Source organism: Leucopleurus acutus, assembly GCF_964270905.1.
Source record: "Leucopleurus acutus genome assembly, chromosome: 9".
In the NCBI taxonomy this organism is placed as follows: domain Eukaryota; kingdom Metazoa; phylum Chordata; class Mammalia; order Artiodactyla; family Delphinidae; genus Leucopleurus; species Leucopleurus acutus.
The window spans coordinates 68569628-68582501 of record NC_139144.1 but is presented as its reverse complement, the minus strand read 5'-3'; the positions used below and the strand labels follow the sequence as shown (position 1 = coordinate 68582501).

Below are 12874 nucleotides of genomic sequence, written 5' to 3'. Positions count from 1 at the left end.
TCATTTATGATCATTACATTAATTAGAAATTACGGTAGTTATTAGCGCTTATAACGTATCTTGTTATTTCATGCATTAATAAAGGCGCCAGTGAACTATAGCCTGTGGACCAAATCCAGGCTGCCACCTGGTTTTGTAAATAAAGTTTATTGGAATACAGCCATGCCCATTCATTTATGTATCATAGTTGCAACAGAAAATTTCTTTCCCTGCAACGCCTAAACTACTTAGTATCTGACTCTTTCTGGAAAAAGTTTGCTGATACCTGTACTGATAAAGAAGCATATATATTACTATGGTACAATTTTAAAAATTGGGTAACTGTTGGTTTCTTTGCAAGCTCATGTGTTTTATTTTATGCATTTGAAAACGTTATTTATAGAAGTGACCCATAGGCTTCACCAGACGGCCAAAACATCCATGACCAGGGGGCAAAAAGAAAGGAAAAAGAACCCCTGCCCTGCAGTGTTCCGGGCAGGGAGCAGAATGGCTTGACCTGTATTTCCTCTGCCTTCCCCCTTCTTGATCTGGCAGATTTTTCATGTTTTCATTACCCAGTACCTAAGCTGCCTCTTCTTCTTTTTTTTTTTTTTTTTTTTTGCGGAGCACAGGCTCCGGACGCGCAGGCTCAGCGGCCATGGCTCACGGGTCTAGCCGCTCCGCGGCACGTGGGATATTCCCAGACCAGGGCACGAACCCATGTCCCCTGCATCGGCAGGCAGACTCTCAACCACTGCGCCACCAGGGGAGCCCAGCTGCCTCTTCTTTATGGATGATGTTTTGAGTCCTTCCCGTGTGCCAGGCAGGGTCTTTATTAGGACTGTCTAATTTAATGCCCATGACAACACCATATGGCCTAGGTGTGACGGTCTTCATGCAGCAGTGAGGGAGGCTCGGAGGTGTCGTCAAGCCCATGTATTAATTTACCGAATGTTCACTGAGCACCTGCTATATGCCAGGCTCTGTGCCAAATGCCCAGGTGACAAAGCTGTCTGTGATGATGCCAAGGTTTGACTCAGGCCCATCTGATGCCAGTGTGGGGGAGGCTCACATCACAGCAGGTGATGTTCAGGATGACAGGTGACACCACACTGTCTCTTTGAAGCCAACCAGCAAGCAGCCAGCAAACTCGGTCACTCTTCCTTCTCCTGTGTTTCCATCCCACTTTGCTCCATAGCTCTCCTCCACTCTAAAGGTTTATGTCTCGTTCTCACTCCTTAGTCTGTTGTTTGCATCGGCTTTGCCTAGAATAGACCATGGAGTTGGTATTTTCCCAGCTGTAGCAGCAACCTTAGTGATCCCTGCCAATGCCACTGGAATGGCCCTTTAAAATCTTTCTTTTTTGCAAGCATGAGCTTCTTTCCTGTAAGTGCATCTCTCTTCTCCAGAACTTTGTGGATTTCTAAGACCACAGGCTCTAATTTACCCATCACAACCCAGGTTTAAACATTTGCACATGTCATTTGATTGAGGGGTAGGTTAAAATTGATAGCAGGAGGGCCTGGCAATCAAGTCTCTATCTCAAATGAATAGAAAAATGGGACTGTAGGGCAAGGCCTGGTCGACGTGGTTCACCCCAGCTTGTGCAAGTCCTTCTGTCCAAAACCAGGGAGGTTGCTTTCTTCCCTAGAAACATAGCCAATGTTCGTTAGCTGGGTTGGGCAAATACAGTATCAGGCATTTTTCTTAATTTCTTTTGTTTTTTCACATGTTGCAAGTGGAGAGCATTGTTCACCTGATTATCTACCTGGGCACCAGGATTTTATCAGTATCTACACACATGCTCCATCAATTTGAACTCATACTGCAATACTGTTTTGCAGCCTACATTTTTCACTTGCTAACTAAAAAAATAATGCAGGAGGCTGCAAATAAGAAAAGAGTTTATTGGGGGTCTTAAGAATTGCAATTCGGAAGACACAGGTTGGGGTAACTCTGGAAGAGTGTTCTGGAAGAGAAAGAGTCAGGGGCTTATAAAGGCAAAAAGGCACAGGGTTGTTAAAGGTTGCCTGGGGTGAGAACTGTGGTTGACTCTGACGTGAATCAGAAAATATTTGTCCTTAAGGAACCACAAGCTGTTTTAGGATAGGGGTCCAATAAGTCGATAGACCATCACAAGTTATTTTAGGATAAGGGTCCGATAAGTATCTTGAATTTCTGGCAGGTGTTCTGGATCCCTTCATCAGGTCAAAAGGTCAGATTCCATCCAGTCTGACATGTGCATAGGTCACACTTCCTTAAAGGTCCCCAGCTTCATTTTAGAGAGCTCTCTTCACAATACGGACTCCATTTTTATTTTCCTTTCACATACTTCACAATACAGTGTGACATGTTCTCATATTATTAAACACTCTTTCATACCAACACTTTAATGGCTATATCATGTATCATTGGCCTGCTTTACCATTTTTATTTAAATTTTCCTTCATATTAAGTGACATTTGGAAGATCTGGTATGTCAGTCAGGGTTCAGTCAGGGTACAGTTCAAATATCATTATTTGAACCGGGGAAATTTAATTTAAAAATCAGTAACTAGTGGAATCTGTTAACTGCGAGCAAAGGGGTAGCAAAGGACTCTGGTGGGTCCCCAGAAGGAGCAGTTGTAGCAAAGTAGCTGTGACCTCTAGTCTGAGGAGGAGAGGACAATTTAAGAACTAAAGACCCCCCAGGGGGCATGGCCCCCTTCCCCAGGGCTCTTCAAAGAGAGCATGGCTACCACAGAGGTATCACCACGGTGATGAAGGATGCAGGCCTGTGCTGAACTATGGGAGTGTGTCTTGCTGGAAGGTTGAGTAAGCAGAGCTGCTTGGAAGTGGCTTCTGGTAGGAGTAGGGCCTGAGGGTGGATCAGACCTGTGGACTTCTACACTTACTACTACTACTGCTACTAAAATGGTGGCTCAAAAGAGAACTGCCTTTCTGTGACCAGGCAGGATTATTCCAATGCTCTCTTTTGGTGAAGCTTAACATTCTCCTAAGATGGCAAACGGGAAATGCTTGCAGGGTCCATCTCCAATATACAAAGTGAGGCCAAGAATGTTGGATTTAGGGTTGAGAGACAATAAATGAATAACTGAAACACTTGGGCTTGCTTTTAGTTGTACTTCTCTGTTATAAACAATGTTTCAGTGGACATCTTTTGTAAAATGTCCGCCTCTCTGATGTTTCCAAAGGAAAAATTCATAAAATTTGATTTTTAAGGCTTTTATTAAACATTACAAAATAACCCATGAAAAATGTGTCTCTATTTACTGTCCTTCAAGTTATGTGTGGGAGGAAAGGCACATATTTTTGTCATAGAACTTATTACTCACTAGCTTTTCGGTTCTTGGGTTTATCTATTGGATTGTGAACTTGGAGACTGGAGGTGCTCCGAGCCAGGAGTCCTATGGTTGGAGCCTGGGGTCTAACTTAGCAAGTGCCAAGCCCTGCAGTGATGGAGGCAGCTGTGTGTTGTTGGAACCCTCCACCACCTTGCCCAATCTCCTTAACTTACTCCCTTTCCATTCTAATTCGCTGCTGCTGACAGATTTATTTCTCTGAAACATCCCCTTGGTCATAATGCTCAAAAGCCTTAAATGTTTCCTCTTTGTTCATTGTATTGAGAATAAAAGAGAAGTGAAGAGAATTGACCTTGGGTGCTGGGCCCCTTGCTTCCATTCTTTTGATGAGGAAACTAAAGCCAATGGACTTGCCCAAGGTCACATTGGAAGTCAGTTGGTCCAGGCTCAACCTGGAGCTTCCTTCCTTCCAGTTCACTGCGCTTTCCAGGCTTCCAGACCCCTGCTGGTCAATTGTCCTCACCACCTTGTTGTTCTCCCAGCGCAGCACCTGTAGTGAAAGAGAGTCTATGAATACACGTCCGCCTCCTTTGACACTCATACTATGTCTCTGCTGGTGCTTATCCCACCGTCTGTATTGCCAGAAAGATCCCCATCACCTTCTGTGCTCAAGGGACTGGCTACTCTGACTGCAAGGTGGATTCCATCTAAATAGTGACCTGCCATTACTTTTTTTTTTTTTTTTTGTGCCACACCACATGGCATGTGGGATCTTAGTTCCCCAACCAGGGATTGAACCCACACCCCCGGCAGTGGAAGCATGGAGTCTTAACCACTGGACTGCCAGGGAAGTCCTATTACTTTTTACCAGATTGGACTCAGTCAATTCTTATCCTAGGGTGTTAGAGGGACACAGACGTGGATTGGGTTCTACCCTGAGCTTTTGGTCCTGGGGCCTGGACACCAGGTAGAGGCAGGTGTGTGCTCACTCCTGCCATATGAAAGTGGCTGAGGAAACAAGCATCTTCCCTGACTTTCTAAAAGGGTGCCTCTTTTTAAGCAGCAGTGAACATCTAATAGTGCCTGTTGCTTTAAGATAAGCATGTTCTTCTCCAGAAAAACACTGTTCTTTTTCTCTGTCTCCTACAAGTAGTTGATTAAAATGCCAAGGGAGGCAGGCATTCTCCTGCTGTTCCTCCCCTTGGGCTCACCACACCCCTTAGACTCCCTGGGCTCCTGCAGGCTGTCTGACCTCTTCGCACCACTTCTTCCACCCAGGTCTTATTACAGGTAGAAAGAGAGCAAAGTGGTCCGGTCTGTGTTTACACAGCACAAATAAGTAGTTAACAGAATCTTACTTAACACCTGTCTTGTCTGTCTGCTCTTGGTTTGGGGAATTGTGTAAATGGTACATGGGTGCTGTGAAAAGTAAAATGATTAAAGAAACACAATAACTGAGAATAGAACCTAGCTAGAGGCTTGAAGAAAGAGTGGAACAGAAGTCAAAGCAAGATCCTTCAAATCCACGGGTGATGATGAGCTACTAAAGCCATATGGGGCTGAGGAGTGGGGGCGGGGAGGAACGTGGTCCCTGATGGGAAGGACCCCTGGGGGAAGGCTGAAATATTAGTTACGGAAAATGTACATTCAGAATAGTTTGCCACCCTTTCTTCCTTATCCTTTTTCCCCACCTCACCTCTCAGCCTTTTTTTTCCTGGCTTTTGCGGGTTCAGATTTATTTTAGGGTATTTCTATCCTCCTCCTCAAATGTTAGACCTGTAGTCCTCCGTCTAGAGGCATTGCTCTGTAACCTAGCAACCGGCATGTCATGTGCGGTCCTCACTTATTTCCTTCAGCCCAGAGATCTGAAGATCATGCAAATAGACACATAAAGGATGGAAAGGATCAGGTCTACATGCAAAATCAGTCTTTGTGATGATTGAGCAATGGATGCGAAGAACAGCCTTATTTCCTAGTAATACATCCAAAGTAAGGGCCTCATCACATCAGGAGAGAGAGACAGTGATAGACAAAGACAGAGCAAGGAGGAGAAGAAGGAGCCCAAGAAAAGATCCTGGAGCTTCCTGGGCTTGTGGGGTTGTAAGTGCCCCCTCCCCCGCCGCCTCCCCCTCCGACCTCCTGCTTTCCTTGCTCAATAGCAGGAAGAGGGGTAGAATTTGGAATTTTTGACCAGGGAATGATTCCTAATTTGTCTGGCTACATAGAAAGTTGGCATACTGAGATAAATTTCAGAGGGAAAAGTATGACAACAGTGACGTTTTTCTGCAGGATCTTATTATCCAGTCCACACAGAGGCCGAGTCACTGAGCTGATTCTGTGAAGAAACACAAAGCCATCCTCTCGAGACGCCTGTGAATGTCAGGGGCTAGCACAGTCTGCCACTGCTGGCTTAGGAGTAACTGGGACAGTGGGGCTTTCGCGGGCTTTCACTGGGCCCTTGTCATTCTTCCCGCGCATTGCGTGCCGTTAGGACCTTACCCCGCAGAAATGTTCTTTCTGCTGCTTTCTTCTCAGTTTTGAGGAGCTGGCGTTAGCCTTGTTTGCCTCACTTCATTACCTCGCATTTCAGAATACTTACTCTAAATGTGCTGCGTAGTCTTATGAATTAGACTGGGATGATTCTAAACTTTATTGTTCATCAGAATTACCTGGGAGCAGAGTGAAAATATAGAGTCCCAGGTCCCTGAGTGTGGGCTTGGCGAGCTGGGGAGTCCCAGAAATCTGCATTTTAATACTCATGGTGATTCTAGAGCCAATGGTGTGAAGATCCCATGAGAATCGGAGATTAAAGGCTGATTTCCTAGAGAGGGGCATGGGACAGTTTCTTGGCTCTGTGAGTTGATGGATACATTCTTCACTATTGCAGAATCCCCTTCTCCATTTGAAAGGAGGGAGTTCACTTTTAGTTTTTGTTCCTTCCCCATGTGCTTTTATATGTCATTTAGTGGTGTTCTTTGTCTGGCCCGAGAGAGGTGACCTTGACTCTGTTGAATGCTGATGGATAGGTCTTGTTGAAAGCTGCTTCCCAAAGGTCAGTGGCATAACCTGTTGATGAGGCAAAGCTGGCCAGTGTATTAGTCACCTCACTGAGGGAGAACAGTACCAGGCCAAGCTGTGGCAGCGCCTCGGCAGGTAGAGGTGTATCGGTCAGGGTTCAACGAGAGGTGATGGTCAGCGGGTAGAGGGCGGCAGCCAATGGACAGGATAAGGAAGTACGATCACACACACACCCATACACACACACACAGCCCTTATTGAATGCTTGGAGGACTGCATCAAAGAAGGCCCCTCTGAAACAGACTTAGAGGCCTGAGACTATGATAAAAGAGTGAGTGGCAGCTCCCCAGCCTTTGATGCGGAGCCCGCTGTGTGCTAGACCTCCCTCCTCAGCCATGCTGGTCTGCTGATAGAAGAGGTGTACAGTTGCTAACTGTTATTCTGCTGGATATGTGCTGCTGACTTCCTAAAGTCTTAGACTCAGGATAACATAGATGGCACTATTCTTTTTACTGATTGGATTACATAGAGAGAGAGACTAGCTAAAAACAAATAAGCCTATGCAGCACTGTACTTTTTAGATGTTATTTTTGCACTAATGATAAACAGCTAACTTTTTTTCGTGAGTGTTTGCAAGGTGTTTGCCATTCTCTGCTCTAAGCACTTTAAATGGATCGTTTCAGTTAATCCTCAGAACAGCCTTAGGAGACAGGTGCTCTCCTGATTTTACACCTGAACAAACTGACACAAAGGGCAGCTGTGTCACTTGTAGCAGATTCCCCAGGTGAGAAGCGAAATGTGGGTCCAACTGAGACTGTCCTATCTGGAAATCCAACTCTTAAATGATGCTGCAGCGTCTGGATGGAACTTATGAAATTAAGAGTAAGTCCAAGCCTTTTCCTTTGTCTACATCACAAGTTAGACAGCCTTGGAGAGCAAAGGGTGTCATCAGTCTGTGGCAGATGAGGTGCAGTCCAGGTGATTTTCCTGATAGAATAGTCTCTGAAGCAGATGTCTACCATTGCCTATTTCTTTCAGTTTATCTACCTTTCTGTCGGGACCTTAACGTTTTTAATGCATATAATAGTGGCCCTTCTACTTATCTTTTTTATTCCAAAATACAAAATGCTGATTAAGAAACATCTTTTTAGGGAAAAGGAAGAGACAGAGGGCAAATGGACTGCCAACTGGGAAGGGAGGCGTGCTGCTCTCGGTGTAATAGTCCAGATCGCTCTCATTTTTGAACCAGTTCTAGGCCAGGCACAGATCATCTGTCACGTCTGGTTCTTACTACATCCTCTAAGCGATGACTTGTTCTTCCCATATTAGGGAAGAGAAAACTTAGATCAGAGTGGTTAAGTAGCTCGCACTGAGCACACAAGCTGGTGCGAGACGGAGGTCGGTTGAACCCAGCCCTGCCTGTCAGTGGTTTTAACACTGCTTTTGTTTTAAACAATCCTCAAGACCCTTTCTTCAAAGAACTCCTACTTGGGTCCCAGAAAGTCAGGAGTCAACGTTGCAGGAGCCAACATGGGGGCCTGGAAGTCAACTGCTTGAGGTCACCCCGGCCATACTCCCACCCGGTGCCCCGTGCCCAGGGCATCCCAGGGAACACCTGGAAATCTGCAGAGCATTTGTTAATACCGTTCTTACTTCTTTGCTCTCATATATGTTGACCAGGTGATGAGCTCCCCCCCTTGAAGATAAATGCAAGATCTAGATCTTCTTCCCTTTTCCAGAGAGAGCACAGCATCTGGTGTCAGATATGCTCCCCACCCTGATGAGTGTGAGTCCGCCCTTCCCCCTCCATGATGTTGGGCAAATAATTTATCCTCTTGGTAGCTTTGGTTTCTTATCTTTAAAATGAGCATCAAGTTATTATGATGGTTAAATAGGCATTCCAACAAAACCCAAAAACCCTCACCCCAGTGCCTTTCAATAAATGTTAGTTTATTGCTTTTATTAGGAATGCTTCATCGTCACTCCTAATTTTCATGAGGAGAGATTATTGCTAAACCCTCCTGGTTTCTTCATACCCTCTTTCCCTACTTGATTCGTTATTTGGGAAGAATAAACTGGGCCCCCTTTTCCTCTTGGGAAGGAACTTGCCTTTGGTCTTACCTCAAAGGGTATGTTAACCTGAGGGTTTAGTTATCTGTCTGCTGGTTCTCACTCTCAGCCTTGTATTCCATAATCACTAATAAAGGAGGTATTTTAGCCTTTCATCTTCTGACTCTCTTTCATTTAGAACCTGACAGGAAAGAGGTATGCTATGTGTCCGGCTTCCTTAATTCTATAATTACTATTTGTGGTCTTCCTCTCCAATTCTCACAGAGGCATAGAATTTTAGAGTTGAAAGGAGCTTTTTTTTAAAAGACTGAAATTCATTTCACCATCTCATACCTGAGCCTGGCTGCCAGGTGGCTATTCAGCCCTTGCCTGCACACTTCGGGTAATGAGGACCTTGCTCTCTCGAGAGGTGGCCCAGGGTGTCTGGCTGGGGATGCTCTAGATTGCGCTGAAATTGCCCGAGGAAGGTTTGGATCCGGCAGTATGGAGTTTTCAGGCCTGAACTCAGTATAAAACGTTCAGATTAGGTTTTCTTTGGGAGAGAGTATTGCCCTGAAGCCTGTTCGCTTTCAGATAATTCTTTTACAAAATTCATTTTCCAATAAGTAGTCAGAATTGGCTGAGGGAGAGAGTGAGTGTTCTATGTGTTTTTGGCAGCTCATCCTGAGAAATTTCCCAACAATTCAGCGTGCCTGCTGCATCCTGAGCAAATTCTAGCTTGGGACTTGTCTGAAACGGTACAGGAGAAGGGCCCACAAGGCCCTTTATTAACCTCCTGGCCTCAGTGCTCCAGGGTGAGGGATGCGGTGTTGTGACTCCCAGAAGGCCCACTTCTGAAAGCTGAGCATGGTGCGTACTCTGGTGGCCGAAAAGAAAACTACCAGTGAAATTCTCCCTTCAATGCCAAAGATGCTAAGTGAAAGTTTCAAGACACTCACCTCAAATACACTTGCCACGTGGAGGTGGACTGATTTGGGATCTGCTCGCTCATTTATGCTGTTTGTTCTTAACTTCAACGCAAAATGCAGTAGGGACCAGCAAATGTTAAGAAACCAGGTTCCTTTCTAACCTTTCCTTTAAAAAAGAACAGCTTTATTGAGATATAATTCACGTACCAAAAAACTCACCTTATAAAGTGTTCAATTCATTGGATTTTACTCTATTCACAGATTTTTGAAATCATCACCATAATCAATTTTAGAACATTTAATCACCCCCCAAAACCCCTGAACCCATTAGCACTCACTCCCAGATCCTCCTCCGCCAGCCCTTGGAAACCGTTAATCTGCTTCCTGTTTCTATGGATTTGCCTCTTCTGATAAATGGAATCATAAAATATGTGGCCTCTGCCTCTAGATTCTTTCACTTGATGTTTTCAAGATTCATCCGTGTGGTAGTGTGTATCAATACTTCATTTCTCTGGATGGCCTAATAATATTCCATTATATGGATTTACCACCTTTTGTTTATCTGGTCATCAGCTGATGGACATTCAGGTTGTTTACACTTTTGGCTATTATGAATAACATTTCTATGAACATTCATGTACAAGTTTTTGTGTGGACATACAGTTTCGGTTCTCTTGGGTATATATGTAGGAATGGTATTGCTGGGTCATAGTCCCTTAATAACCTTTTTAAATTCCTTTTTTTGATTGCTGTCCTTGGGCCCCGTATTCCTGTTTTCTGGGTTGATATTCACTTCCTCTGTACTGAATGCTGTCCATGACTTGGTATAAAGAAACAGAACAGAAATAGACTCACGGACTTTGAAAACAAACTTATGGTTCCCAAAGGGGAAAGGTCAGGGAGGGGGGGAGGGATGAGTTAACAGTATGGGATTAACATATACACGCTACTATATATAAAATAGATAATCAACAAGGACCTACTGTATAGCACAGGGAACTCTACTCACTATTCTGTAATAACCTATATGGGAAAAGAATCTGAAAAAGAATGGTTATATGTATATGTATAACTGAATCACTTTGCTGTGCACCCGAAACTAACACAACATTGTAAATCAGCTATACTCCAAAATAAAATAAAAATTAAATTAAACAAAAAGAATTGAAGGGAAAAATATAAAGTTAATACATCTGGGACCCAGTTTAAAGTTCTTTGTGAAATAACTAAATTTACTCAAGTGAGAATAAACTGAATCATATGAATGCTTATTATATAGAGTCTCTGCTAGATTATATTTACCTATGTTCTCTTCCTTCCCAAGCGTCCACTTGAAGAGTTACAAAGATTTTTTTTTTCTTTTCCAGAATCGCAATGAAATAAAAAATGGCACTATCCTTCGATTAACCACATCTCCAGTAAGTTGATCTTTGTTTGTAGCTTTCTAGTAAAGTCTTTGATCTGCAGTTTGTTAAAGGGATTATGGGATGTTAATTTTTCACGGTGACTTTTGTGTGAAACAAAAGATCTTTGGACGGTCCTCATATTCTGGACTGGCAGGAATGCCCCTCCTTCTATTTCCCATTACAGAAAGGGCAATTTTTGTTCCAGGTTATGTGCAAGTAAATTGATCTTAAAGTTTGAGTTTGGGGGTCATCTCAGCAATTCTCATATTACAGATGGGGTAACTCAGCTGTACTGATCGGTTTTTACCTACCTGTCCACAGATCCACCTAAGGCCATCTGAACAAATTCAGACAACAAACAAAGGAAATAAAACTAGAGACAGCCCGTTACTTCCCTTTGAAGTCAGAGGGTATGTCTGTGTGTGAAAGAGAGAGAGTGTTTAAGCATTTTCTAGTTTTGGTCAGTTATTATGACAATTCATGAAAATATAGTTTAAGAAATGTTTGCCACTTAACGCTGTTTCACTGACAGCTGATTCTAGGGAAAAAAAACCAAAACACTTTAAAGTCTTCCAGATAAAAGCTGCTAAACAAAATGCTGCAGTATATTTAGATTACTATAGCTGACTGTGTTGCTGATCTTGATCTTTCTGGCTGGCTTATAGATACTTTGGGTAGTAACATTAGCATATTTAAACTACGTAGTGTTCACAGTGCCTTTTACCGCTCTCCTAAAGAATAATCTGCACAAAATACACCAAGTGTTACTATTTTCACTTGCATATGTGATGAAAACTGTGTCTAGCTCTCATTTTCAGTTTCCACTGAAGCCATGTGGTAGGCTAAAAATAAATTTAAAAATTGGGAAAAGCATCTGGCTAAAATTAAATTGTGGGTACTGTAACCACCACAAATTCTTCTTGTCGAAAATTACATTAAGAGAGGCTTACAAACTCCTGAACGTTTTACCCAGTAACATTTCGAGCCTGAACACAGTGATGGACTCCATAAGAATATGCCGCTGGCATTGGCTGAACTGTCTTTTGGTACCTTCTTTTCCACTTAATGGGAATTATGATTCATACTCACTTTTCAGTGGCTACATGATGAGCTGAGACATTTTTGTCTGCCTTAGCATTGATCTTCTTACTTTAGTCAGCATGAATTCATGTTAATTTGACCTTTAGAGACCATGGTTTCATTTGGGTTTTGTAGTTCCTATTTATCCTGCTGAAATTATTCACCTGCTTGATGGGCAGAAAGAGTACACCTTGCCTTTTGTTTCGTCTCAGAATTAGAAAGGCACTGCTTTTTGTTAAAAATCTAGGTCTTCACTAAATGAAGTCAATTCTCTTTTTTATTTGCCATGGGTTCATGAACAAAATTTCTGCAGCGCTAAGCTACACCTTGAAAGAATGTTAGGTGTTGGGCAGGGTGGAGTTTGTCAGCATCTGGAAAGTCAAGTACTAACACCATGGCATGACTTGGCATCACTGGGGACAATGGAGCTTGTGCCCTTCATATACCCAGCACGGTGAATGGAGAGATGTGAAAGCCAGTGCACAAGGCAATACTATACGATGGAATTCACTACAAGAGATTGGTTTACATTTTCCAGAGGACAGTGGTCCCCAAACCTGAATCGTTGGTAGAATTTTTAAAATGCTGATGTCTGAGCCTTTAAAGAGAAGCTGAATAATGGTATCTAGGAATAGGGTCCAGGCACCTGCAGTTTAAGTAAGCATTTATGATTTGACTGTAGCCACAGGGTATAGAATTGGGAATTATACTATAATCAAGGTAGTTTGGATCTGTAAACTTCACTTGTTGCTGGTAGATTTTTTTAAAAATTACTTTGTGTTTGACTGAAAAATATGGGTCAGCATATGCTAACTCTTTCACTTTTTACATACACAATAAAAATATATTTTAAAAAATAGCTGTCTCTATTAAATTTGCTAGGAGATATTAGAGTACCATAAAGAAACTGGCAAGCAGTGTTGCGCTAGCTTTTACAAGTCCTTTCATCTACCTCAGCTGAACTCTCCCTGTAGCCAGAAAAGACGCACACATGCCCACACTCGATACACACATGCATACATACACTCTTGTTTTAGGCCATGTGCAGCTGGGCTGAGTCTCACCTCCACTCCATCAGTGATGATATTTGTGTTGATGGATTTATTTTCAG

The 12874-nt window shown here is 43.1% G+C and overlaps 1 protein-coding gene across 1 annotated transcript in view; it reads left to right on the top strand.

Moving 5' to 3' along the window:
• The window catches only part of ELMO1 (engulfment and cell motility 1), a 495322-nt gene that overhangs the window by 94177 nt on the left and 388271 nt on the right, over positions 1 to 12874 (top strand). The window contains exon 5 of the mRNA XM_082847008.1: positions 10645 to 10695. Coding sequence (XP_082703134.1) covers positions 10645 to 10695 — 51 coding nt within the window. The remainder of the gene's footprint in view (positions 1 to 10644; positions 10696 to 12874) is intronic.